The following is a 27,805-nucleotide window of genomic DNA, read 5'->3' as shown; positions in this document are numbered from 1 at the left end:
TGGGAAAATCAGCTCTGCCATCCAAAAGATCAGGAAGCTAACATTAGGACATAGGCCAAATATTGAAATATTGTTGCAGCTCATATCTCAGTGAATTCCTAGATCCTGAGAAACTGAACTGAATAGAGGTGACATGTGCCAGCTACTGAAAAAGAAAGAGCAATTATAAGATCAACCATCAGTGTAAGTTCTGAATGTAAAGCACTTATTTTTCATTTAGTTCCTTCCCCATCTGTAAAATGTGAGATGATACTTAGCATCCTGGGTCTTAGAAAATCACATTAAAGAACAAGCATGAAAGATTCATTCTCCTCAAAGTAGAAGAAAAATATTATTACTTTTTCCTCTTTTCCTCCATCTCAAATGCCAAAATGAAAAAGTCTTGATTCAAGGACAACACCTTGATGCAACACTGCAAGAGGTAAAATACACATGTCCTTTGTAAGAATAGAAAAGTACAAAGCCAACAGCCTTACTTGTTTGTATATTGTCTCCCTGTCAATTTGTGAACAGCTGCAGATTGCAAGCATTGTATATAAAGGTAAAACAACTTGTTTTTAATCTAAGCATCAGAGCTTTGTGATTTTTTTTCCCCCTAGCAAGTTACAGACTTTACATGTGACTTTTTCTTATTGTAGATCCTTTTCATTAAAAAAAAAAAACAGTTAAACTTTTCCTCTCCATTGTCAGAAGCAGGTTAGCTAGTGCAATGAACCTCTTAAAATTAAAGTGTGCTAAAGCAAGGGATCTATAACAAAATTTGAATCTGTTATATTTAGGATGAGCGGAGATGGCCTCAGGTTTCTCCAGGGGAGGTTTAGATTGGATATTACGAAAAATATCAACTTGCTTGCCTAGCATTAGGAAAGGCTTGCCTAGCATTAGGACAGGCTGCCCAGGGAAATGGTTGAGTCCACCACCGCTGGGGATATTGAGAATGACTGTAAATGTACCGCTAAGGGACATGATTCAGTGGTGGACATGGGAATTATAAATTGATAGTTGGTCTCAATGATCTTAGAGGTCTTTTCCAACCAAGATGCTTTTGTGATTCCATGATCTTACGGGAATAGAATGTCAACATTATTTTGCCTGAAAACTTTTTACCTACTCCAGCTCAGGCTGGGCCCTTCTAAGTTGAGGTTAATTTGAATTGCACCTAAGGTAGGCTGGTGCTCCATGAAATTAAATACTCCTGAGATACCCATCTGAGAGAGACTTCCTTTGTTTCTTCCTTCTCTTTGAAGAAAGTGAGGAGCCAGGGCAGTGACTTGCTGCTGGTGCTACAAGGCTCCACATTAGTACCACTATGGTATTTCAAGGGGTGGGATTTTGTTCCATTCTTCTGCTGCTCTTTCTCACAAAATTTCTCTGGGCATGCAGGAGCGTTTAATCAAATTTATCAGAGGGATCACATAAAACCAACGTGAAATGTATATGGGTTCACATTTTTGTATTCCAGTTTTAAATGAGTAAATACTCCAAAATGCAATACTTACACTTTATAACCTGTCTTTCTACGTAAATCAGGAGATTAGTCTTTCCCTGCTGCTCATAAAGAATTGGCAGTAAGGTTGGCAGACCTGAACACTGTGCTCTTTTAATCATGGAGGTTGTTCAACTACCCTTCTCCACACTTATACAAGTTCTGGTGTAGTGTGTGTTGGAGTACCATAGTAAGACTTCTTAAGACACCATAAGCTTCTGTAGTGGGTTGACCCTGGCTGGGTGCCAGGCACCCACCAAAGCCACTATCACTCTCCTCTGGATCTGGACAGGGGAGAGAAAATATAATGGAGTGTTGAGATAAGGACAGGAAGAGATCACTCACCAATTACTATTATGGGTAAAACAGATTCAACTTTAGGACATTCACTGAATTTATTACGAACAAAGTCAGAGCAGAGAAATAAAATAAGTATTAAAAACACCTTCCTCTTATTCCTCCTTCCTTCCCAAGCTCTACTTCCTTCCCTCAGAAGGGCAGGGACATGGGGACTGGAGGTTACAGTCAGTTCATCACACCTTTTTCCTGCTCTGAATGAGAGGAGCAGAGGAGTCCCCTGCTCCAGAGTGGGGTCCCTCCTACAGGAGACAGTTCTCCGCAAACTCCTGCAGCTTGAGTCCATCTCACAGGCAACAGGTCTCCACAAACTGCTGCAGCGTGGGTCCAGTCCTTCAGGCACAGCCTGCTCCAGTGTGGGTCTCCCACAGGGAGAAAGGGAACCTGCTCCAGCATGGGCTCCTCTCTTCATGGGTCTGCAGGGCCTGGCCAGCAGCCTGCTCCAGCACAGGTTTCCCAGGGATTCACAGTCCTCTCTCGGGCATCCACCTGCTCTGGCACACCGGTGGTGTGCCACATCACCACCTCTTCAACACCTGTGGTCCTCCAGGGGCTGCAGGGGCACAGCTGCTTCACCATGGCCTGCACTATGGGCTGCAGGGGAGTCCCAGCTCTGGTGTCTCATGTACTTCCTCCCCCTTTTTTCCACTGACCTTGGTCTGCAGTGCTGTTCTCAATATTCTCAACCCACTCTTCTCTGGCTGCAATTACACCTGTACAATAACATTTTTCATTCTTAAATATGTTGCCACAGAGGCATTACTATCATTCCTGATGGACTTCGGCCCAGTGGCAGGAGCCTGCTGGCATTGGCTCTGGGACATGGGAGAAGCCTCTGGCCACTTAGCACAGAAGCCACCCCAGTAGTCTCCCAGCTACCAAAACCTGGCCACGCAAACCCAACACAGCTTCTCTCCCTTTCCTTCAGCTTTATCTGTTAAAACCAATCTGTGCAGCATCCTATCTCTGTTCTGTAAGCTAATGAGTACAAGACAGTCTTTCTTTCCCAGATACAAATTTTTCAAGACATTTGGGAGCCTATTTTGGGTGATGGCTCAGTATTGTAAAATTCAAGCTGAGTTAAACAGAAAATTTAGAATTCTTTAAGTGGAACTTCTTACAATTTCCTCTCAATGTGAGAAACTTTATTATATCCCTATCTGAAATGCACTGTGTGTATATTAAGTATAAGGCTACAAACCAATTCTCAGTTACATTCTGCAGCACAGTAGTCAAGCAGCATGCATGATTTACCCCCCCACACAAACTCTAATATCCAATTGTTTTTTAAGTAATATACATATGCATATGAAACAAAATAGTATAGCCACATTATTGTTTGACTTCTCTATGTGACAAATGTTGTGGTGCAGGTTTTTAGCTAAGTAAGGCAACCATTCAGGTCTTTGTTCTTTCATTAATACCAGATTGTATTGCCCTTTTCTGTATCATATCAGAGGCTTGGCCACTTGTCTGTCTACAGAACTCTGATGGTGGATGTGAGACAAGAGTAACAAAAATTACCAAGGAACCATTCCCTGCATAGCTGTTTGGAGATATTTTTTGGAAAAAGTATCAAGAGAAATTGCAAGAAACTTTACAATGCTTATATAACCCAGGTAATTAAAACCAGGTAAAAATTAAGAGAAGAGAGCCTGGATTATTTTGACTGGTTTAACTAAGAAGATAAACCAAATCTAAACTGCTTATTTCTTCTATATTCCTAGAAACATAAGCCTGCATGTCACTTATAATATATATGCTCAATCTTTAAAAGAAATGTAAAAGCAAAATCCCATCTCTGAAGATTAAAGGATATTGCTACCATAAGGCAAAGGGAGAAACAGAAAAAAATTAGTCCCTAAAAACACCACTGAGGCCACAGCTGCTACATTTATGTGGATTCAGTAGTGGAAATATGGCTCTGGTTTTGTGACAGAAAAATATTGCCTGGGTAAGACCAACAAAAATCCTGCTGTAATATGTGAACTACACAACCTAATGCTTTTATTAGAAAATAAGCCATTGAGGAACCTGCAGTACACTCCTGTTTGTGTTCAATAGACTAAACAGGGAAACAAGTGGTCTGTTTGATTTATGGTGCACATAAATCTTGAGGGGAAAAAAAACTTTAACATCAAACCTCTGTTCAAAACAGTGTTGCATGGAAACATAAGTGATACTGACAGGAATGTCTGTTGGTCCAAGGAAGTTGGAACATATGTGATAAGCATTTTTTCTCTCTTGTTTGTGCTGCTTTGGCTTAAAACTATTAAAAAGGAGGGACAAAAGTAAATCTAAATAAAAAATGAGACACAAAAATCATATCCACAGTGAACTTTTTATACACTGCTGCCTTGATAATAGAATGGTCTCCAAATACATTGAATTTTATGCTGGCACTTTGTTTAGAAAAAAACATTAGGAGTTCATTATTTCTAAGCCCTAAGCAGGATTTTCTAATAATACTTGTTACATTGTGCACTAGCTCTTGTCTGCTTTGGCTAGTCAGGTTTTATATTTCTTCAGGGAGTGGACCACCATTAAAAAATTCTCTAAAAGATATTATTTCAGCTTCAAAGAATGAATGTTTCCTATTCTGAAGATGTACACAGTACATCACTATAGACAAGCCTTCCCTGCTTTGTCATCCTTGATAAAATTTTGCTTATTTGGGATATGTTTTTATACCAAACACCTCTAAACATAACAGAAGAAATATTCTGCTACTGGATAATGACTGTCTTCCTTTGACTGGCTGCTATGATATCTGGATACAATGATGACAGGCACATTATAAATAGGCACAGATCTCCCTGCCTCTATGAGGCCATTTATCACTTTGTTTGGAAGATCTTCTAATTACTCTTCCAATGTAGGTGGTCACAGTAGCTTGAAGGAGTTGCTTTAGGTAGACTGCCAAATATCTAATTTGTCTTGTCATCCTTCACATTAAGTGCCTATTTCTTGTAGGGTCATTTCTCTGTGCTCATTCTTCCTTGATAGCTCTGTTACCTTTGACACCATAGGCCACCTACTACTCCATAAGAAACTCCCACCCTTAGGTTTATGTGGCACCAACTCGCTGTTTCTTCATCTGGCTGACAGCATTAGAGTGTTAATGCTGATGGATCCTTTATTTCTTCCCTGTCTCTGCTGGCATCTCTCAAGGCTCTGTCATTATTCCCTTTTCCCTCTTCCCAGTCACCGTCTGGATGTCTTTGCCAGCTGTCCTGGACCCACTTATTTCCCAGTATTAATGACTTTTAAATCTGATGTTCTGCCTGCAGCCTTGCTTCTGTGGTCTCTTGTGCTGGACTCCTCATGGCTTCCTTAGGTGCTGCAAGCCTAAAGGATGAATGTGCAACTTTCTTCATGGCAGCTGTGCTCTTTATCACCACTTTATGTACATGCCATGGTTATTCTGACTATTCTTTCAGTTCTGTCTCCTTGCAAGCATTTCCTTCTAAAATACTTATAAAATCCTTCTAAAATACTGTAACCTGCATCACTGTTCTCCTGTTACCTCTGCCTAATTTTACCAAAATTCTTTTACAATGGACTGAATTGAACTTGCTCTGATCTTTATTCTCCTTTGGTATTAGCTCCTGTTCTGTTTGTTATAAAACTTGTTCCTTATGGCAATTCCCTACCTCCTTTCTAAATCAGCAAATTTGGCATATGTGTATGCTAAAGTATTTTGAGACTAAATCTGAAAAATATAGAAGAGTTTATTTGTTCAAAATAAAGTATACTTCTAAGACATTATGGTAAAAAACTTTGACACCATGTATATTTGTAATACTATCAAAAATATTTACTTTATACTATAGTGGTAAACTGTGTCTCTGTGGCAGTACTGTTTCTATCTTCATGAATATGATATAAGATTTTCTATTGCAATGTATTATACAGTAATTTCTAATTTTCTTTATCCAAAAATATATAGCTGTAGCAAGCTGCAACACAGGAATGTTGCTTTCCAGACTGAAGCAAATATGGTATCTCTAGCTAGTCCGCCAGACTGATGAAGGAACAGAGATGAATTTTGAACCTGATTATCACATAGTGTAGGCATGTATTGTCAGAGACTACATCTGACCACTCTCACAGTTCTTTGATGGTAGATACAGGGAATGTTTTATTTTACAAATTACAGCAATTACAGCCTAAGATAGGCAGGAAAAAAAATTCATTTTAATTCCATTTTATGAAGTTATATAGCTTCAGAGAAATGAAGTTGAATAAATTACTTATCTGACAGACAACAAGCACATCTAGGCAGGTAAGAAGGAGTTTTGTAGTAAATGTTAGACCATTTACAACACATTGAGTCAGATTTGAATCATCATGTTAGAAGTTTTTTCAGCAACCAGCTGATATCCTTTGTGGCTAAGAAATACTGGAAATATGCTGGTGATTGCTCAGAGATTTCAAACAGTGGTATTGCTTAGTATTTTTCACTTTCCTCTATTTTTCCTTTCATATTAAGGTTGCACTGTAAAGTTAAACACTGAAGATCAGTCAAGATGTGTAGTGACAAATAATGAAAATTTCCCAAGAACAGCATAAGTATTGTTCTGAAAGTGACAACTGTATAGCACCTAAAATCTGCAGAGCAAGAAGATTTGTAAGTATCAAAGCAAACATTATCTAACAACTTGGCATATTAATAATGGAAATAATGGAGGGAACCCCTGGATATAATGTAATAAACCTGTTTATCTTAACTCTGCAGGTTTCATCTTCTCTGAGTCTTAACTGGAAAGTGCTCCAGATATGGTCACTGATGGTCAGGATCATGAATATTTAGAACAAGTATGTAGCTGCCCTTTATAGATAAAGAGATTGACCTCAAGCTCTGACTGTGCAGAAATCTATAGTAGAGCTTACAGCTGTGAAAAAAAACCCAAACCCAAACCAAATCCCTTGATATTTCCATTAATGAGTACCAGCATGGAGGGTTAATTTATGAGAGACAGGGTAGGAATGCTCAGAGTTGAACTGTATCCCACTGTGACAACCTAATTGTCATTATTCTGTAAAAAACACCTTCTGCTCTCCCTGCCTTACAGTGTCTACAGAAATTTTCCCAGTTTTCAAGGTGTTACTATTAACAAACATTGGACCAAATCCAACCCGAGTTCTTCTGCATTAGCTATTTAATCTGAGAGAAGGTTATATCTCCCTTGCCTAGTGTGACTTTAGTACAATAATCAAAATGGTAGTATATGGCATTTGCTGAGAATACTTGTTTTCTTCTGATCTCTTCCTGTCCTTTTGGGGTCCTTTTAAGGAGATACTGGCTATTCCTTACCAATACAGATGGCAACACTGACCTATGTATTCACAGAAATTGAAATTTCACAGAAATCTGTGAGGACAGAAACCCATAGAATAGTCCCATACTTAAAATGAAAATGTCAAATCTTGGTTTTCATACTGATTTTACATAAGTCATTGCACATAAACATTTGCACATATCTAATTTTAGAGTGAGGACAATTACTAAGTTGCAGGTGTTGGGATACCTTTTTCCTACTGGTTTGCTATGCCATTCATGAAGAGCATTCATGCTCTTGTTCATCATCAACCATGTTTATTCTTCCTGCATAAAAGGCAGGCTTGTACATTTGTACTATGCAATCAATACTTATTCAAAAAATAAGATTCCTAATAGACCACAAAATGAGAACTGTGAAATACACTTTTCTGAAAAGTTCTGGAACTGACATATTACAATATACGGAATCTGTCTTACTACCAAAAAACATTCAATCATGCAAATGGCATGTACAGGCAAATGATATATATGTATTTAAATAGATGTTTAATAAAAAAGAACATTAATTTAATATCATGTGTATGACTGTGATTCATACCTCGACTGAGTTAGCAAATTTTACAGAAACACAAAGGGGAAAAAATTGACCTGAACAATGGAATTAGATTATACTGAGGCTTAGATTTTAACAACATAAACAAAAAAAGCTCAAGAGAAAGACCAAAGAAAGGTAATCAAAATTCTAGTAATGTAAGTGCCAATCTGGGTTGCTAACACAGATGTATGACATAAAGATGTCATACAGCATCACAATTTCTACACTTTATGAAAGTCTAAATATTTGAATTATGTTTCTCTGTATGGAAATATGCAGAAAGGATTAGGAAATACAATCTAAAGTATCTAAAATATCTCAGCCACTGAGATTCCAAAGATAATAATTCCTTTTGTGAAGGATGATGGGACTCAGAACCTCCTACTCAATGGAATGTATTTTCATACATAATTAGATTTTGGTTGCATTGACATTAAAAGCAAATCTCCTACTGATTTTGGAATATGGAATTTTAGCTATGTGGTATGTTCAGTCGTCTTCAGACAAAAATTCCTGTGTGCAGTTCTGGTCACTGCAATGTAAGAAAGACATTAAGATTAAGCTGTTAGAGAGTGTCCAGAAGAGGGCAATAAAGATGGTGAAGGGAAATATGAGGAGCAGCTGAGGTCGCTTGGTTTTTTCAACATGGAGGAGACTGAGAGGAGACCTCATTGCATTCCACAATGAGGGGAAGAGGAGGGACAGACATTATTCTCCCTGGTGACCAGTGACCCAAGGGAATGGCCTGAAATTGTGTCAGGGGAGGTTTAGGTTGGACGTCAGGGAAAGATTCTTCCCCCAGCCAGAGGGAGGCTGGGCACTGAAACAGGCTCCCCACAGAAGTGGTCACAGCACCAATCCTGACAGTTCAAGAAGCATGTGGATCACACTTGTGGTGTGAATCCTGGAGATGATGCTGTGCAGGGCTGGGAGTTGGACTCAGTGATCCTTGTGGGTCTGTCCTGGGGTGACTTTATGATGCTTGTATCCCCAGTCACCTGGTTTATGTTACATATTCAGTTCTGTACCATTAAGACTGGCTCTGAGAGTGAATTGGGGGGGGGGAAGAAGAAGCCACAGTTTGTGTTGAGGAAAAACATCACTCCCCCACATCCTGTTCCTGGACTGTGGTGTCTGCAGCACAGACAGACAGCGGGACAGAGCTTCTCTCTGGCTTTTAATTAGGTTTTAGCTAGCTGAGGCAGAGAAGTTCCTTGGACTTTTTTTCCTTTTTCTTTGTTCTGTTCACACCTGCTCTGGACTGAAAAAAACAGCCAAACCCCGGGAGCTCACGCCTGTGTCCCACCAGGGCCTGGGCCTCAGCACTTTCCAGCACCAGAGGGGCTGATAAGAGACTGAGCAAGCTGAGCTACACCACTTGAAAAGGACTTATTCTGGATTTGCCATCTCATCGAACAGTGAGAGGTTTTATTGTTTAATATTATTCAATTTCTGTTAAATAAACAGTTTTTTCCACTTTTCTCCAAGGAAATATCTTTTTCCTGAACCAGTTGGGGGGAGGCACTGCTTGAATTTGCTTTTCTGGAGGGACCCCATTTGGAGGATCTCTCCCTAATTTGCCGTAAACCTGGACAGGGTCCCTTCCAACTCAGCATGATCTGTGATCCCTGACTAACAATACCACTCACAAAAATGTCAAATACACATTTAGGTAAAATAGAAAGCTTTGTCCCAGTTACATGGGTTTCATCTTAATGGAGACTTCAAGGTTGCACTTGTGTAACAGAAGGGCACATTTACCATATCACACTTAGAGACCCAACCAACACTACACAAACCACACTCCAATCAGGTATGCCTGAATTAACAAAAAGGCTCAATTTCAGTTCCAATTTTCAATTTCTCATTGTAAAAGAAACATTTGAATTCGAGTGTAATTTCACCTCATCGCCAATCAAACATACACGTCTTTACTTAAAGCAAGCTAGGTGCAAGAGAAGGAGAAGCACTATTAACAGTCCAGCAGCACACACACTGGCTTCCCCAAAATAGATGGATTAAGACAAGAAGAAATACTTTTTTCGGTATAGAAGCAGATTTGTCATTAAAGCCTCTAAGGAATTAGTAAAACCCTAATGAATCTTTTTAATTAACATCCACAGTGTCCTTTTAAGTGAAATCATTCCAGAGTTACAGTGCAAAACTGTTAAAGAAATTGCTATTTCGGAAAAATAATCCAAGTTTGTTGGCAGCTCTTCTGTTTCAGATGCCTACACAGAGACACAGACATATTTATTTTATTTTATTTTATTTTATTTTATTTTATTTTATTTTATTTTATTTTATTTTATTTTATTTTATTTTATTTTATTTTATTTTATTTTATATATGACAACAGCTGGTGGAACATTTAAGCAATATTAGGTTATTTTAACGAGGAGTGTTGGTTTAAATTTACACTCAGATGGTGAAAACTAGTGGCTGTAGTGCCACTATGCCATGCTATACCAGTAAACAGATGTCTCTCTGCACCCCAGACTAGCAGAGAACAGACACTTTAAATAGATCATTTTCTGTAATAGATCAATACTCTGTTTTACAGATTCAGGTACATACAGTGGTTTGACTGTTAAAAAAATCAATACAAATATAGTGCCATTTTTGAAGCTGGGACCAGTGCAAGGGAGTAGGATGCTATAGCAAAGTGTCTTCTTCAGCTCATCTCCAGCCACTCCACTATTTCTGTAAAATCTCTCAATTTTTCATGAAATTGTGCAGGATAAGGAAAGTGTTCAGTGCTCCACATCATGAACTGCTTCTCACTCTTGGAAAGTAAAAAAATATCAACTGCAGCAATGTGGTTATTACTATGTAGGAGGCTAAAATGAGGGGTTGGTTTCAGTGTCCAGCTTGATTTTTTTTTAATCTGAAATCTTTTGCATATCTACAGTAACCATGCAGCATAGTCACACTTCCAGCTATCTGTGACAGAGGGATGTCTCTGCTGTTACCTGATTTGCTTTTGTTGCACACAGAACTGATGTTATCCCACAGTATGTTTTGTATGTCATTTATAAACATTGTTTATAAATGAATAAAAACTAGGGTTCTAGAAAACCTTTTTGTTTAAGTAAAGACATTTTTCACATCATATTAATCTTCTCTATTACAACCCTCATACTCTCTTATGTAAAAACATAAATTAAAACTTAGAGAATTAAAATGGACTTTGCATGACTAAAACTGACTGTGGAAAGGATGTAGCAGAACACTGCCACCTCCAGTTACAGACCATACACAGAATATACTGAATGTATTGTTGAGTCACTTCCTCAGAATAAATGGTAAACAGGCATAAGCTCTGGCAAAAGGCTCAGGCTGACTGCTAGTGCAGAGGTGTGCACACATTTGAGCCTTCGATCACAACTGTTTTATTAAAAAAACACCAAAAAACTGATACCACAGAAAGAAGTAAACCATCACTCCCCACATACTATTATGATCAAGTTGCCACATCAGAAAAATACTTATTACTTCATATTATTCTTATTACTTAGTCCTTCATTTAAGGATTCTGATCTCTAACTTCAGGGCTTTCCCTGCTCAGCATACATTGTGTATAAGGAATTTTGTGTTTTCCTATGTCCTTGTTTTCTACTTGTCTAGGATTAACTTCTTGAATAGTTCTGAAATTCTGTGGAATAGCCTATGACATGCAAAAATGTGCAGGGGGGGGAACATCCAGGCCGAATCATGAGTGCCCATGAGTGCCCAACAGAGGTGGAGCTTCAGACTGAAAGACTGCACCAATGTGGGATGCTTTTTTTGGCCAATGTGAAGAGATAAGTGTCATCCAAATACTGTAAAACAAGGAGAGCAGATTTCCAGCTGATTAGGTGGAGAGGATGGTGATGGCTGCTGCTTACCACTACACAGGGGGTGAAAAGACATGAGACAATACCAGTATAACATGAAGTGTGAGAATACAAATCCTGAGTACCAGGTGGGAAAAACCTCATAAAGTTTCTGTACCTAATATCTCATGATGGCTAGAGCAGACTTTCTAGCTTATGTTCCAGCTAAGGCTTATTGCTGGCACACTGTCCTTTCCATCTCACCTGCTTTGGCCACACTTTTGAGGCCCTCTGTCTTCCTGCTTCAGCCACTAAGCCATGCTACGTACAGATCTGCCTTCTACATGGGACTGATATTTTTTCCTCTGTCTCTTTTCCAGTCTTAGACCTGAAAGTGCTCCTTGCCTTTTCCTTGGCTGAAATTGCATCAGAGTTTACCTGAAAAACGTATTATCTGTCAGATCAGCCACCAAGCTGTAACACTTGTTATTAGTACAGTCTCATGTTCTGGGTGTGATCTGTTTGGGGAGAAAGTGAGAAATTGAATGAAGATGAAAGAAAAGCAAAAGGTATCAAGAGATGGAGAAAAATAAATTATGAGTTAAGACCAAGAGAAAAGATAAATATACATGGCCTGACTAAGTGATATCTTGTTGGAGGAGATGAGATACCCACAGGTGTATGAATAAACACAAAAGAAAAAAAAAATACCTATCACAGCACTTGGAAACAGTAGCAATAGGGAAGAAAAGAAGGAAGTATATTGAGATTAAATGATATATATTAGATAGGGAAATTGCCTTCCGAGTTGGAGTCTTACAATAATATTAACATTCTACTTTTAAAACAATTTGTGGAATATAATTAACCTTTTAAAAAATCTTTATCTTTAAAGATAAAGCCATTACCATTTCACACCAATATATGATTATATCATTTAAAACCCTATCACTGCCTGCATAAATGAGAATTATTCTCAGAGAGGAGAAGTAAGAACAACCAATGAGCTAATAGTTTGGGATATGTTTCCCTTTATCTCTGTAAGAACCTCAGGTGGTTTTCTCATTGAAAATAAGCATACCGTAAATGCAATTATGGTTAAGGGAGGGCAGAATTCTTTCAGCCAGTAAATAAAATTTAAATAAAAAATTGAAAGATTTTGGGAAAATATAAATATTCAAATTTAAAATATCCCCAAAGAAACAGTTTGACTTTTCTTTATAAAAAGAGGTATATATTTTCAAATTCTCCTGACTTCAAAAATTACAATAACTTAAAATTATCTAATATTGAAATAATATACTCTGGATCACTTCATTCCTTTTTGTTTGTTTGGTTTAGCTTTGTCTTTGGGCTAATAAAATATTTTTTTATGCAAATCTACTTCCACAAAACCAGTGTCTAATACTGCCAGGGTACACCTCATACCAGATTTCTTTAATGATTCATGAACAGTTGTTGCAGACAGCACTCCTAAGCACTCCTATATTTATAAAATTAAAAACCAAGCGATCATAAGGTCATCTAGGTTTATCTTCAGTGAATCACAGGCTCTTAAATTTTACTAGTTTCCCCGGTAAATATCCAAAACTCATATTTGACTAAGGTGTACCTTCCAAACTACACTAAGCACTGATGTGAAGGCAAGAGGTGCAGAATCCAGTCCTCCTGGTAATCTGTGCCAATATCTAATTTCTTGCACTGTTAAAAAATGTGTCTGATTTCTCATTTGAATTTGTCTGGCGTCCAGCCATTGGCTCTTTTTATGCTTTTCTTCACCAGATTAAAGAGCTCTTTTAGTACCTAGTATATTTTTCCCATGAAGGTACCTGTACAGTGTAATCAAGTCACCTCTCAATCTTCTTGTTGATAAGGTAGACAGATTGAGCTCTTTTAGAGTCCCCCAGTAAGGCATTTTCTCCAGCCCTCAAATCATTTTTGCGGCTCCTTCCTGAGCTCTCTCCCATTTTTCACTGTCCTTTTAAAAAAGTGGACACTAGCGCTGATGAAATATTCCAGTAGCTGTCTCACCAGTTCCTTATGCTCTTTGCCGTACTTATTCATCCTCTGAAGAAAGGCAGAGCTAGTCAGAAGGCACCATCTGGTGAGGAAGTCTGACTGGTAGGGGGCAGATTTAAATACTTAAAGAGTAGCAGAGGGGAGGGTGGAATGGGCAAAGGACATTTAAAGACTGACTTGCTAGACTATGATCATTTTTAGTTTCCCCAGGAGGTTAGTGAATTCTTCTCCCTTGGACTGCTATTGCCTGTGTTTAAAAAGGTGAATAGCAGCAGACTATAAAAAATGGAAAATGTAAATTTCATTTGGATTACACATGGATGAGAAAAATCAGCATCTGCCTGCTGGAAAACACAGGACTAATGGGGATAAGGCAAGCAGGGAAAAAAAAAAAGAAAAGAGAAATGCCATAATAGTCATATAGGAACAGAAAAATATGCACAAAAGAATATAAATGGGAAGGGGATTCCTTGGCTCTAATTGATGTTTTAACCTATATTAGGAAAAGCACTGGGTTACTGAAGTCTCAGAATGCAGGTCCAGTATTGAAGCTAATGTCCACCCTGCAAAGCCAACACCTGAGAGAGGACACTGATGATTTTACACCACTCAGCTCTGTAAATTGCATTTCTTAGTGAAAGATCCTTTTTAGAAGCTTATAAACATGTTGAGTAAAGAACAGGATGTAGAACCTGGAGACTGTTTACTTATGCACCCAACTGCTCCTAACTGCTGGGGTAGCTCATGAGAAAAAGACTGCCAGACAAGCATAAAGCTGGTTGGTGAGATCAGAGGCGACAGTCTGAGCTGCAGATATAAAAGGCATGCAAGTCCAAGAGAGAGCTTTCAAATGACTTTCAGAAGCTGCAGAAGCCAAAAGCACTGTCTTCTCCCCTTCTGCAAGGACTAAAGCATTTGTCTCTGGTTCTTCATTCAGCCATGCTTATTCATTCCTTGAGGAGCTGTAGATCTGGTTTTTACAATGCATAGTGACTGAGGAATAAACTTCAAAAGTGCATGACAACTCCAGTTGTTACAGCATGATCCTGCATACTACAGTGAAGGTATTAGTCTAAGCAAAAATATACTGCCTGAGCTCTTTACTGACCCTGTATCTGCAGAAACACAAGCATTGGTTTGTCACTTTTTAAAAAATCCTCCAAGTAATCAGTAAGAATCCATTATAAAGAGTACACTATATAAAAATGTGAATTTGTACTCTCTTTGTAAAATTATGCTTATAATTTCTTTTACTTCCAAGAAAGAAGAGTACAAACTACTGTAATACTGTAATGTTGGTTTTTGACTTATTTATAGAAACATTCAAACACCTAAGGCACATACAGTTGATTCTTTCTGAAAAATCAAAGCTTTTCTTTGTTGTTTAAGCCCCTTAAAGATCCCATAGCAGCTGTCCATATAAACTTTATTATTCCATACCAACAAATTAGGCAACACAAATAAAATCAATAAAAATTACACTTCAGCTGCAAAGACAGGGAGGGTTTTTAAGAATTCAGAAGTCTTGCTAGGCCTAACCCAATGGTGTTACTGAGGGAAGAAAAAGGAAGACTAACATGGAAGTGTCTTAAAGACTTCTTAAATACTGAAACAGAGAGACACGGTGTGAGATGCAAGAGAAGGAACCTTTGCAGACATTCTTTCCTTGGTTTGCAAATAGGCATTGCAGAGGAATTTTTTTCCCTTTGACAATTAATCCCTTGAGCCAAACACTAGCAAATACTTGTCATACAATTCCCTCCAGATTTTCTCTGTAATTCAAGATTGTTACAAAAGCCCTACATTCTCTTGCTTCCAAGTCACTGTTACACTGTGTAAATGTTCCAGGATGCACAATTTGAAAATAGAACACAGAATTACTATAAATATTAGGAAGGTCTTTACTTTCAGGTGTTACTTTTACAAAGTAAAATAGTGACACCAACAGAGGGTTCCTTCTTTCAGGGAATAACAAGGAAATACACTTAACTGTTACATTTCTGTAAGAAAATGAAATGTAACAGTAAATTTTTAAGCATTTACTATGAAAATGATAAAATTGATTCTCCTTCAGAGAACTTCATTTTCTTATATTTCCTTCTTACTTAAAATAAATTTTTAGGGAACTCTAAAAACTTCATGTAGCTGGTCTTCGGTTATTCTAGCATAAAAAAGTAAAAGCTGTGGGGTTTTTTCCTATTTATATATTCTAAATTGTGTTATATCCATACAGACAGATGCAGCATTCCTATAGAGGTATAATGCTTTGCACTTACTTTACTATTTGATCATTTGATTTTTTTATTTCCAGGAAATATAGTCATCCATCTTTTTTTCTGGGCAAGTTATTCCACCATATAATAGAATTATTAACTCCAAAAATCTTCTGTTCAAACATCAGACTTGCTTCAATAGGGATAAGTGTCTTTAATATGTTTGAAATAGTAGCATTTTGTATTTGATTTGCAGCAACTATACAAGTTCACTAAATGACTTTCCCATTAGATTTTTTGGAAGATGTATACCATGCATTCAGGTACATGTTCATATTCTCTGATATGAATGTTTATTTCAAAATGTCTGTTAGCAGCAGGAATGTGACATGGCACATACAGAGTCAGAACAGGAGAGCAGAGAAATCCAGGTACTATTCCTATTATTATCCCATCTGCTTTTTGACCTTAGCTAAATTACACTGAACTTGTGCTATCTCAATTTCCCTAGTTTAACATTGATATCAAGATATTTCATTCCCTGTGTAACAAAGCTAAGTACTTCTTTATATAAAAATGTGAGAACCCTTAGCAAAATTGATTCAATGCAAATAAGCTAATGCAATTCTATGGTTGAGAATCTGAACAGAGAACTCTCAAAAAATGCAAAGGCAAACTCCCTCAGCAATTATAAAGTAGGTCATATTGAACGTATGTGTTAATGCATGAAGGGGCATATACTTGCTCAGTAAAAATTGCAGTGGCTTTCAACAACCAGGCACACATGAGTTCAAATCCAATGCACTGTTTTTATAGCCTGAAAGTTGAATTTTCATTTAACAAGACTGTATTAAGAGATGATGCATTGTTTGCATTATATCCAATCACTTCTGATACTATGCTCTATTGATCAATGTTTTCTTCCTTTTTATATTGACATTGTGGAAGCATATACATAGATCTGCAATGACACTACTTTGTTTGACATTGTAATATTCCCTGTACAGCTGCATTTATATCATTTGCAGCCCTTTAGAATGACAATAACTCCCATGAAATCAAATGATGAGCTATTATTATCACAGAAACATAATGAAAAGTAACTACCTTGGAAGCTGGATAGTAATATATTAGCTACCAACCCAAGCACTTCAAAACACAGTTTTGGGGTTTTTTTTTAATCTGGTAGAACCATAAGTTTGTCTTCTTATTTGTTCTTCTATTTGCAGTTCTAAAAATGTGTTTTGGAAGAGATCCATTTGCCAGTAATTGTCAAATGAACATAAAGATGATCATATCACAGGTCTATCTACTTAAATGGTCAACAGCATACACTTAACCAAATGAGAAGCAGAGCATTAATACATCCCATGGAAAATACCCAGGAACACATGAACATCTTGGGATAAAGGTTGTACCATCACTACAACATTTAACAGCTTTCCCTCAAATTTTGTAATACCCTTTGAAAACTTTTTCATAAAATTTTGGTAATATGCTCTGCCCTAAGAAGAAATATTCTTCCTGTTGTATATTAAAAAACAAAATCTCTTTTTCTGGACTATAAATCAGTGACTAAGATGTGATAGATAACTAATTACAGATGTTTAGTCTAATAAACTAAACTTATGTCTCATTTTCAGGAAATATATACACCTATGCAGAAAAGCTTAGCCAAACTGTATTACATATAAACTTAGTTTTTGCTAATAGTGATATATAATTCTAAGAAAGCATTTAGAATGTACTCAACGGACCTGAGTTATTCAAACTTGTATTATCTTAAAAAAGGGGATATATAAATTAAAAGCTGTCTCAAAGACACAACACTACCACAGTATATTTTTAATGATGTGCCTCTGTGGATACAGTACATTTACTTCTGAAAGGCATCTCCATGTGAAGCATGTGGCTTAGAACTGATATCAAACTCAGTGATGTTATGTGCTTCCCACATCTGATGAATTTAAATTCATGATTTTTATAAAAGACTGTTTGTTCATCATGAAGGCCAAAATCCCTCCTTTTTATTTGTGATTTCTTTTTTTTCCAGCAGAGTTGTCATTGTCTTTCATCTTGTACAATAAAAAACAGAATCAAAAAACTTCAGTAGCTACTTCTGATGTGGGATTACACTGTACATGTAAAAATAATTTCCTACAGGAGCCCTCTAAAGTGCAAGTGAGCAATAATTGCCTCTAACTTTCTGGCCACATAGGTATGATTTGGAGACTAGAAACTGGTTAGTTGTAGAAATCCCCAGTTTTTGCTTGCACAACTAAGGCAAACAGCAGCAAAACTGAAAACTCTTGAATTTTGCTTCTACAGTCCGGTAGTACTGCTGCTAAGCAAAGAAAATAGTGTGTCTGTAACAAAACTGATACTCCAAAGAGGTTTCTAGCAGGGACTTAATCATGAACTATCTAGCAGTAGAACAACATCCATGCTGCCTAATTACTTAGGTTATTCTCTCTGAGGTAACTCAAGCCTCCCACGCTGTATCTCTCCTCTACAGAGCAGGAGCTATTCTTGTGCTGCAGTTGCTAATGCTTTTGAACACCAACAGTTCACTGGGGGGCTGGTTACTTCTCAATCAAAGCACATCCCAGGTACTGTGCGAGGATGAGAAATACTGGCTACATCCCAGTTCCCAAAACCTTGAACAAACTGCTACACCACTCAGTCTAGCTATCCTCTTTCCAATGCTGCACACAAAGCTCCTGTGTCTTACAGTTCTTTCCCCCAAGGCGAGCTGATCAATCCAGAAACAATCTAGTAGCTAATGCATAAATCTGTCTTTTAATTTCATTTTTTTTCAATCAAAATCAAGACAGTGGCAATGAAGAAATTCACTCACATATCTTTCATGTGAGTTCCAGAGATCCTCTTCTCTTGTACTGGACAGGCTTCTATTACCCTAATTCCTGTACAAAGTTTCCCCAGGCTCACAATTGTGGGGTTTTTTTCACTGAAGTTAATTTTTAAGGCAGATTACAGGTCATTTTGGAGAAAGAAAATGCTATTTCATAATTTCGCACTGCAAAACTGTTGGTTAATAATTAAAAAAATAAAAAAGCTCATTTTTTGCAGGTTAAAACATTCATATTAAAGGACTAATGTGAAAAAAATATGTATAAACTTTGACTAACAATCAAATACTACCACAAAGTGGTAACTGTACCTTCTATTGTCTAAACATTCTCAAATACTTTTTCTAAGAAATCATACATATCTGTTGTTGCCACAGCAGGGACTTGTAATGCTGGCATTTAACTAGAACTTTATAGAATCTTAGTTGTGTCTTCTGGACCTTTTAAAATTACACTAAAACCTGATAAAAATATTGTATATCCCAGCTGTATCTTTATGATTTTAAGAGTTTCTCAGTTGTTTATTTTGTTTGGGTTTTTAAATCTTTGAATCCCTCATAATATTCACAACAAATTCAGCTTGATTTTAATGCTTCTGCAGTGACTACTGCAAAGCTTCTTAACTTTTACACTATAATGCAGTCAATGTATTTATAGTTCTTGAAAATGTCACATGGCAATGTTATGCCAGGGACAGCACATCTCAGAGACTCCTTAATATGTCTGCATTGTTGTATTCTATTTGTAGAGGCATTTTTGTCAGCAGCAATGAAGAAACAGAGCTGCTGCTGCAGCTCTTTCAATAACATTCAAGCTTATAGTTGACCCAAGGGGCTCACATTATGACATCCATATTTAATTTAACAATAAATCATATTTTCATGGACTAGAGTATAACCTCACTGTTTTATGTGCATGGGAATGCAGCAAAAGCAGGCTTGTACGTATCTACAACACAGACTAAATGGTTAGTTCATAAGAGCAAGGTTGGAGTGTGCAGTGACAACCATAAATAAAAGGTTTTATAATAATTCTTAGAAGTCTGAGGGGAAAAGGACACAAAAAGCTATCCAGAAGGGACTGCATTTAACTTAAAGTTCAATTTTTAAAAGCTTAACTGCAGCACCTTGCTTACTGTCAATTCTAGTTCTGCTCTGCACTTCCCATTGCAGTCAGCATTCTCTGTATCTCATTTTCTCTTCTGCTTCATTCAAGCATATTTAAGGAGAAAATTAACACCATCTGAATCTTAAGCTTCACCCAGCCTCTCCTCCTCACAATCATTTCTTCTATTTGCCCTGCATCTTTTACTGCTGACCTTCTAGCTGACCCCAAATTAAATGTTCATATGTTTCTTATTTACTTCCAAATCTAGTCCTGCTTGTTCACATTTATTCTTGCTCATCTCCCTCTTATTTGCCTCTGCTCATATCACATCACATCATCCTCAATTTCTTTGCTTTCTATTTCTACTGACTCCCAGGACCTACTTTTTGCAGCACTCTGCAACTTTAAATTCATTTAATTAATTTTTTTCCTCCCCATCAGCATTATTAATAATTTTCTACTAGCCAGATTATGGAATACCTTCATTTCTCTTCTCCATCAGCTGGAAATAGTTTACCCATATTTGCAATGCTGTTCTCCACAGACTTTATAGAACTATATTATCTTTTTTAGAAGGCTCCACTTTTCAAAACTAAGTACTTTCAAAGATATTTTTTTTTTCTTTTTGGCAGCCTTGATCTTCAGCCTAGATGTCATTCTTAACATACATTACATAAAATTAAGAAAGAGCAACTGTCGTAAAAAGCATTTGACTGCTCTGACCCATGTTCTCTTTTTACCTCTCATCCAGCTTTTTGCTCATCCTCTCTTCATGCATTGTATCTAAATTAGATTTTCAGTTCCTTGGGGTAAGAAGACATCACTTTCATTTATCTGTAAAGCACCATGCATGCTTATGGCTCTGCTGAGGTGCTAAATATGTATATCCACATTTCTTAAAATATTGATGTTTTTATCTATTCATATATTGCAGAAGCAACATGGCAGCAGTTGTACACATTTATAATAGCAATGATATGATTTATAGTAGCTGCATGCTGCTCTCTGTTTCCTAGTTCATATTTACATTGCTCTTTCTGCTCTTTTTAACTAACTAAAAAATAAAAATCTCAATTTTCTCTGACAGTGTTGATGCACCAATTCAGAGCTGCTTCTGCACTCCAAACTTTTGTAATTTAAAAAGTCCTGATGACAGTAAAAATTTTTGGAATTTTGGACATGTAGCTTGAGAGGCAGTGAAGTACTCTGATTTTCAGAGTACTGGAGGATAACTCTTTCAAAAACACAAGATCTTCAAAATGGAAAATCCTTATTATTTTGAAAATTTTGGATGACAAAATTAACATGACTAGTGTAAATATGTATCTTACAAGCTAGGAAGGCTTGTAATTAAAAAAAGATTAAGTGGTGATACTATCAATCTAATTACAACATACTAAAACATTTCTAATAACAGGTGCAGTAACGAACTGTAGGTATACTCTTCTGTGTAGCCAAGCATGTTTATTTCTTGGTTAGTCAAGAAAGTAAGTAGATGTTTAAATCCCACAGCAGAATCCTCACAGTCTCCTGTCATGACTCAGAGCCACTTGCATGAATGAGTCTGTACTAATAATTTCAAAAGTTAGCTCAAAAGATAAGGAATTATCGTAGAGTAGACACTGTATGCAAAGCAATTAAACCGTTATGCTTCATGTAACACTTAATAAATGGTTAAGCATTTAAGCACTGAATAAAGTGAACATATTTGAATATCCTGCTTTGCATCAATCTGAGCTGAAAACTTGAAATGGGCTGTTCATTCGTGGGTCATTACATGCAGAGTGGCCTTGACAAACTGTTTACTCAGAGTAGTGGGCACAAAGTCACATGGGGATAACGTTACTGACATTTCTTCTTAGAGTGCCTACAACTGATGGGTTTAATAGCTGTATTATCTTTGGACAGAGTTTATATTATCTTTATACAGGACCCATTTCAGCCAGCTATCACCATGCTATTTTCCTTGATAAAATGATGAATTTAATGTCAAGCTGCATATATAACTAAACATGTGTAAGGTTGCACTAATTACACTCAGACCACATACAGATATAAAAGTATTTTTGGACTGAACAAATGGTAAGGGCAAATTTTACTCAACTCTTGATGTCTTCCAACAAGCATCTACCTCCAAGCTAATCCCATTCATTTGTTACTATGCATAAAGAGAACTGTGTCAACAAATGCATTAAAGTGGGATTCATCAGACTTACCCTATATATTTACTTCAGGATAAGCTGTTCTACATTCTAAAAGATTCTCAGACAACTAGATTTGGTAAATGAATTTCATTTCATGAAACAGTGAGAATTCTGTGTTTGTTAATTTCTTTGCATCTTCCGAGAAAGCCAAATTCAGACATCTTGTCTACAAAACAAAATTCCTTGATAAATCGGCTGTCCAATGCCAAGTATTAGTTTCCAGATGTGGCTTGGGGTCGGAGATGGAACATGCCAGGAAGTGCTCTCCAAACACAGCTGGTAGATGACCTGTCTGCTTCAGCAAGAAAGAGGACCCATCAATTGGTTTCAGCACTGGAACAAAAGTCCTGGGCTTCTTCTACTTAATTGTGGAAAAATAGGTAATTGGCATGGATTTTTGCATAATTGCAACTCTGAATGAAAAGGAAGAAGATAGAAAGCTTGTAAGTGAACACTTTAACAAAAGTAAGGATAAAATACGGAATATAAACAGTGAAAGTAAAAAATAAGCATGAAAATGTAAAAATGGCCACAAAAAAATATTGAACTATGATATGAGTTTCATGATTGCGATCACTTAGGAGAAATACAACAGGGACACTAGCTGTTATCTAAATGAACTGATATCTTAAAATGCTTTTCACTTGCTACATTGTGAGAAGATCTACTTCCAGTAAATTACTACAGAGAATACTGCCAACAGAAAGAAGGTAAGGAAGGAATTTCCAGAATGTTGGAAATACAAAATACAAAGACTATAGGTAAAGCATAAAAATAGAGCTTTGCTGAACAGTTTCGACCACATTGACACAAAGGTAGAAGCTGAGTTATAATGACTTAATGGCTGTGTACAGGAATGAGTTGTTACACAGAGCTCACTGTGTGAGGGAGGTTGTGTTCTGTAAGGATATAATGAGATGCAATGGTCAGATTTTTAGGTGCACTCAACTTCACATCCTGCACAATAAGAAGTATGAATGATAAGCACTTTTTAAACGTGGTTTCTCTGCTCAGTTAAGAACCTTACAAAACAAGATTAGGAACAATGTATGTATGCAGTACCTTTTCTCTTGCTTCTACACCAAGATAAAAACTACTCGTTTTCCTTTCAGCTAAACATTTTTTTCCTAATCACTTTATTCTGATTTACGTAAGTTTTAGCTTTAAGAATCACTGGTTATTGCTGAATGCAAATAAGCACAGAATAAAATTATATTAGGTTTGCACAACTGATCTTTCATAATTTTAAATGTTGACTTTTAAAATTTCCTGTAAAATCAGTTTGAAATACTCCCATCATTGACTGGCATCAAGTAGAGCAGGGTCACTTTGGGAAAACCCATTCTCAGTGATGTAAATTATAGGGTTATTATATGTATCCTAGAACAAGAGAGAGCAGAAGTTTTATTCAGAACAGATGTAAGAAAGCCCATAAAATCAGATGCATTACCCTCTGTCTTTTCTAAGCTACAAACTAAAACTAGTTTTCATCAAATTGCACTGACCCTATTAACTTAATTTTCCATGAAGTGACCTTTTATGACTAACAATGGAAAAGCAAAACTGTGCAAATATCCATGAAGACAGTGAAATGACTTATTTTAATGAGAAGACTAAAATATCTTTCCTGCATTAGCATCTGCTTATTGTCACTGCTCCTTAACCCCTTGGTACTGGCAGTCACCACACGTCTCCTTGCCAGGAGTAGATGTATGCCAGGAAAGCCTTACTGCTGGCATCAGAAAGATAATTTCTGGAGTTCAAAAGATGATATAACACTGGTATGTAATTTCAAATAGTAAAACAGATATCAAGTACAAAGGTAATAGGAATGCACTAAGGCTCCTTCTCTTTACAGCCGGCATGAAAAAACTAAATTACAAATGCCAAGGTGACTTGTTTATTTATATCTTGTACAATATCTTATGCCATCCAGATGGGCTCCTCAGAAATCTTCTGCAGATTTCATAGAGGTTCCGTCAATCTGAGCTAAAGACATAAGTCCACACTGTTTTCTCCAAATGTTATCACCATTTCATCAGGGTTTAGCAGGAGTTTTTACACATTAAAACTGCCTTGTAAGCTCTGGTACCAATACAGGGGCTGTACTTCTTCAACAACCACCTAAAGCAATAACATAAGGCACATTAGTAATGATCGCTTGGTCTCCAAATGTTCTGAAGCAATAATTTACATGAATCTTGATGGTCTCAATGATCAGATCTTTCAGATCTCCAGTAACCTATTCTTTAAGGATTAAGGCAAACCAAAGTGATACAGGGATGTCATTTCCCATGTTAATAATGGTTTTGCAATAAGAATTGACTACTGAAAATATGAAAGAAAAAAGGGTTAATAATAAATCTGTTACATTTTAACACTTGAAGCAACCTCACTGCACATTTTCTCTGTTATGAGATGCAAATATTTTCTCTCAAGTGCATGCTGACTACGGTTACAAGACCCCAGAGTTGGCAAAAATGCTCAGCACACAAAATCTTCCAACCAGGCACATAAAATGAAATGAGGATGCAAATTTTCAGAATAGATCAGTGGACAGCAACTCCCCAGGAAAAACATAATTCTGATCAGTGCTGGTCACATGAAAATATAATCCTTTCATTTAAATGCCTGAATGGCAGCCTGACTGAGTGTGCAAGATACAAGCGTGTTGGAAAAAGCCTGACGCTAGAGAGCCTTACAGGTAGATTTGTTCTAATGGAAGTATTTTTCTCCTTGAGAACTGTGTCTTTTAAAAACTTCAGTGCTACACTCAGCAAGGTAACTAAACAGATCTTTTATGTTTTGAGCTTGGTTAGCTTGATTAGCAGTTTCCTCTAGAATGTTCCTCTTCATCACTGTGCCAGTATCAGGACAAAGACGCTGTCAGTGTATTCAACATTTTGCAATGGTGTGAATTCAACATTTCACTCATTAGATCTATATGATACTTAAGGCTTTTCATTGGGTTCTACTAGATTTTAGATGGAGTCTGAGGCAGTGTTCTCTTTAGCCACCAACCTGAATGGTTTGACAATAGTCTATCCAAGAAACCATCTCTTACACTTTTACACTGCCGCTACTGCAGTCTGCTCAGTCCTTCTAACTGCAAGAAGGATTAGCTCACCTCTCTAAAAGCTCATGACTTCTAACCTTTCTTGTCCCCTCTTGCTAAGACAGAGATCAACTTTAATTTCCTGGATGTATTGTTAAAGCTGGCCAGTACTGGGGATGTATTTCTAGAGGCTTAAAAGGAATTCACCTTCTGTACAGATTTAGCAGTGGCTGACATGAATATATTTCCTAAAGGACTATTTTTATGCTGCTGAGAGGTCACTGTAAGTTTAAATATCAGGATCCTTTAAGCTCTTAAAATAGGAATTTTTAATTTTGCTTATATCCAAACAAAACTGTATTGCTTTTAAACCTTCAGAAAACACTAGATATTGAAATACACATCATAAGCTCTGGTTCGGAGAGTATCAATTAGCTTGCTCTTTTTACTTGAACTATCTGGTTTAGTGCAGTAATTGGAAAAGGCCAACAGTGGCCTTGAATTATTATTTTTTAACCTAAGAGGCTCCAGACAGGAATAGGTCTCTCTCACACTGGTGGAATGTAGAAATCAGTCAGTCTTTGCTTCAGAGACTTTGGCTAAATATACCAAAGTGTTTAACAACCTCAGAAACCTGAATAAAATTTTTGTGGGTCCTTAGACTACCACATATGCTTTTAAGACATAGGTGCTTGTGAAATATCTATCTCAAGGCCTTGCTGTATTGAAACACAGAACTGAGAAATGTCTACACAACTAAAAAACACAGCAAAAAGTAGGAGGAGGAAGACTAAATTGCAAAGGTTAATAAAATGTATGCTTAGGAGGTTATGTATGGTTTAGATCATTATTCTTAACAGGTTCTGAACCAGAGGTTTTGTTTAATCCAAAGCGGGAAATTTGTTCTATATTTCTATTATATATTCCTTGGTATTTTCAGGTTCAGGTTACTGTGTATTGATGTTTGAAAATGCCAACACAGAATGCCATACTACCTTCTTCTTAAAAGGACACTATTAGACTTCAATTTAACCCAACTTCAAATGACTGATCTTAGGGATTCCTGCCAAATAGCTTTTTTAAGACAACATTTACTGCAGCAATCAATTATGAACCCCGGATTTAGACAGTGCCTTCTCCTAAACAAACAGGTGCATACACATCCCTTAGCACAGCAAGACTCAATAAGATTGTTTACAAAGTAATTCACAATAAATCTCACATGTAGTTTGCTTTTCCTTCTGAATGCAGCACCAGAAAAACACATTTAATTCTGACGAGAAGTGTGCCTGTGCCTGAGAATGCACCCATGCAAAAGAGAAAGGAATATACTGGAACTTACATTTTGAAAAACGAATTCTTGCAATTTGCAATCACAATTAGCAGCAAATACACTGTGTTACTCCAGCTTTTGAATGGGGTTCTATTTGTCTTCAGTGGGATTAGGTGTGTGTGTTAACTCTTTGCTGATGAGACTACAAGGTTTGCTACGTAAGATTAAATTGGGAAAAAAGAGATCCTTTGCTGCTATGGGATCCTGTCCTCCCATATTCAACCCCTACTAAGAAGACACTAGCATTTCTCATCCTAATTCTCAGATTATAAATTATATAGTACAATTTATAACATTTTAGTGCAACCAGCTATCATTTATTTTTTACATCTCAATTAAACACCTATATTGGAAAAGATTTATGCCTTTTGTTGGAAAATGTAGAGAAATAGAGCTTCATGCCTGAAAAATGTGAATGTCTAGTGAAAATTCCAGGTTGTCTCATGCCTTCCAGAGTAGGCTGACTTAGTTTCTCTGGGTGTATCTCTAAGTCTGGTAGAAGCAGAAATACAGAAGAAGACATTCTTCTGAGGAAGTATGTACATAAAGATTTTGTGGAGATAACCCAAAAACTTTGGGATTGCAGATATTAAGGAGCAGTTTTTCAGTAGAAAGTGAAGGATGGTCCTTTTCTCCTTTCTATCATCTCTTCCCCTTCATGCTGAAGTGAGGTATAACATCAGATTCTCACAGACTCAATATCCCCCTGTCTACAACTTCTGACTTCTTCTGCACTCACACCTAATGTTTAGCAGCTCACTTACTCTGCTCAGGGCGCCTTCTAGGGTAAAAACAATTGTACAAAAATACTTTTAAAACTTGGTGTAAGCTTTAAGCTAAAACCTGACACATCTTAGGAACAATACATCTACAACATCACTGCTTGAAAAGACCCTACCTCCACCAAGATAGAAACAGAATGGTTTTAAAGGTTTTCAAATGTCCTGCATCTTAGGTGTGAAATTGGTAGTGAATCAGTTGGTGTGAATGATTTTATTTGAAAGGACATTGCTTTAAGCTTTCTAATTCTTCACATGCTCTTTGCAAAAATGTTTATATAGAAGATGATGGCCTTTCCATGCTATGCAGTTACAATTGCTTCAACAGATCACTGCACAGGAGAAGTGAACTCCTGCCTAATGAAAGCTGGCCTACTTGGAGTTCTGCCAATGCCCTTTCGTTAAATGTAAAGTTCATAATATTAATCAGGCAACTGCTTATACTGGGGATTCTGAAATTACAGCTGAGTTTTGTCAAAATGTTAGCTTTCCTTACCAAGTGCATTCAGAATGTCTGCTTGCTATCTCCCACTCTGACAACTAAATAAAAAAGCCCATTCAGTAGGCAGCTTGCTGAGGTTTTACAGTGCCTGCAGCCCCAGCTGAAGGAATATCAGTACAAGAAAGAAAACCACAACGACTCAGCCAAATTTAAATTCAACACACCACAAAAAGCATTCCGAGGGAA

The 27,805-nt window shown here is 37.0% G+C and overlaps 2 protein-coding genes across 2 annotated transcripts in view; one reads left to right on the top strand and one right to left on the bottom strand.

The window, feature by feature from the left end:
* The window catches only part of LOC111928147 (uncharacterized), a 128,183-nt gene extending 125,761 nt beyond the window's left edge, over positions 1-2,422 (bottom strand). The window contains exons 1-2 of the mRNA XM_086889186.1: positions 2,293-2,422; positions 1,626-1,770 (exon numbers count right to left, since the gene is read on the bottom strand). Coding sequence (XP_086745312.1) covers positions 1,626-1,770; positions 2,293-2,422 — 275 coding nt within the window. The remainder of the gene's footprint in view (positions 1-1,625; positions 1,771-2,292) is intronic.
* ADGRA3 (adhesion G protein-coupled receptor A3) overlaps positions 1-27,805 on the top strand; it is a 118,877-nt gene that overhangs the window by 2,532 nt on the left and 88,540 nt on the right. Inside the window, exons 2-3 of the mRNA XM_086891682.1 lie at positions 6,336-6,473; positions 6,582-6,661. The gene's annotated coding sequence lies outside the window, so the exon portion shown is untranslated. The remainder of the gene's footprint in view (positions 1-6,335; positions 6,474-6,581; positions 6,662-27,805) is intronic.

Source organism: Cyanistes caeruleus, chromosome 5, assembly GCF_971803275.1.
Source record: "Cyanistes caeruleus chromosome 5, bCyaCae1.hap1.1, whole genome shotgun sequence".
Taxonomy (NCBI): domain Eukaryota; kingdom Metazoa; phylum Chordata; class Aves; order Passeriformes; family Paridae; genus Cyanistes; species Cyanistes caeruleus.
This window is presented reverse-complemented; position numbering and strand designations above follow the sequence as displayed.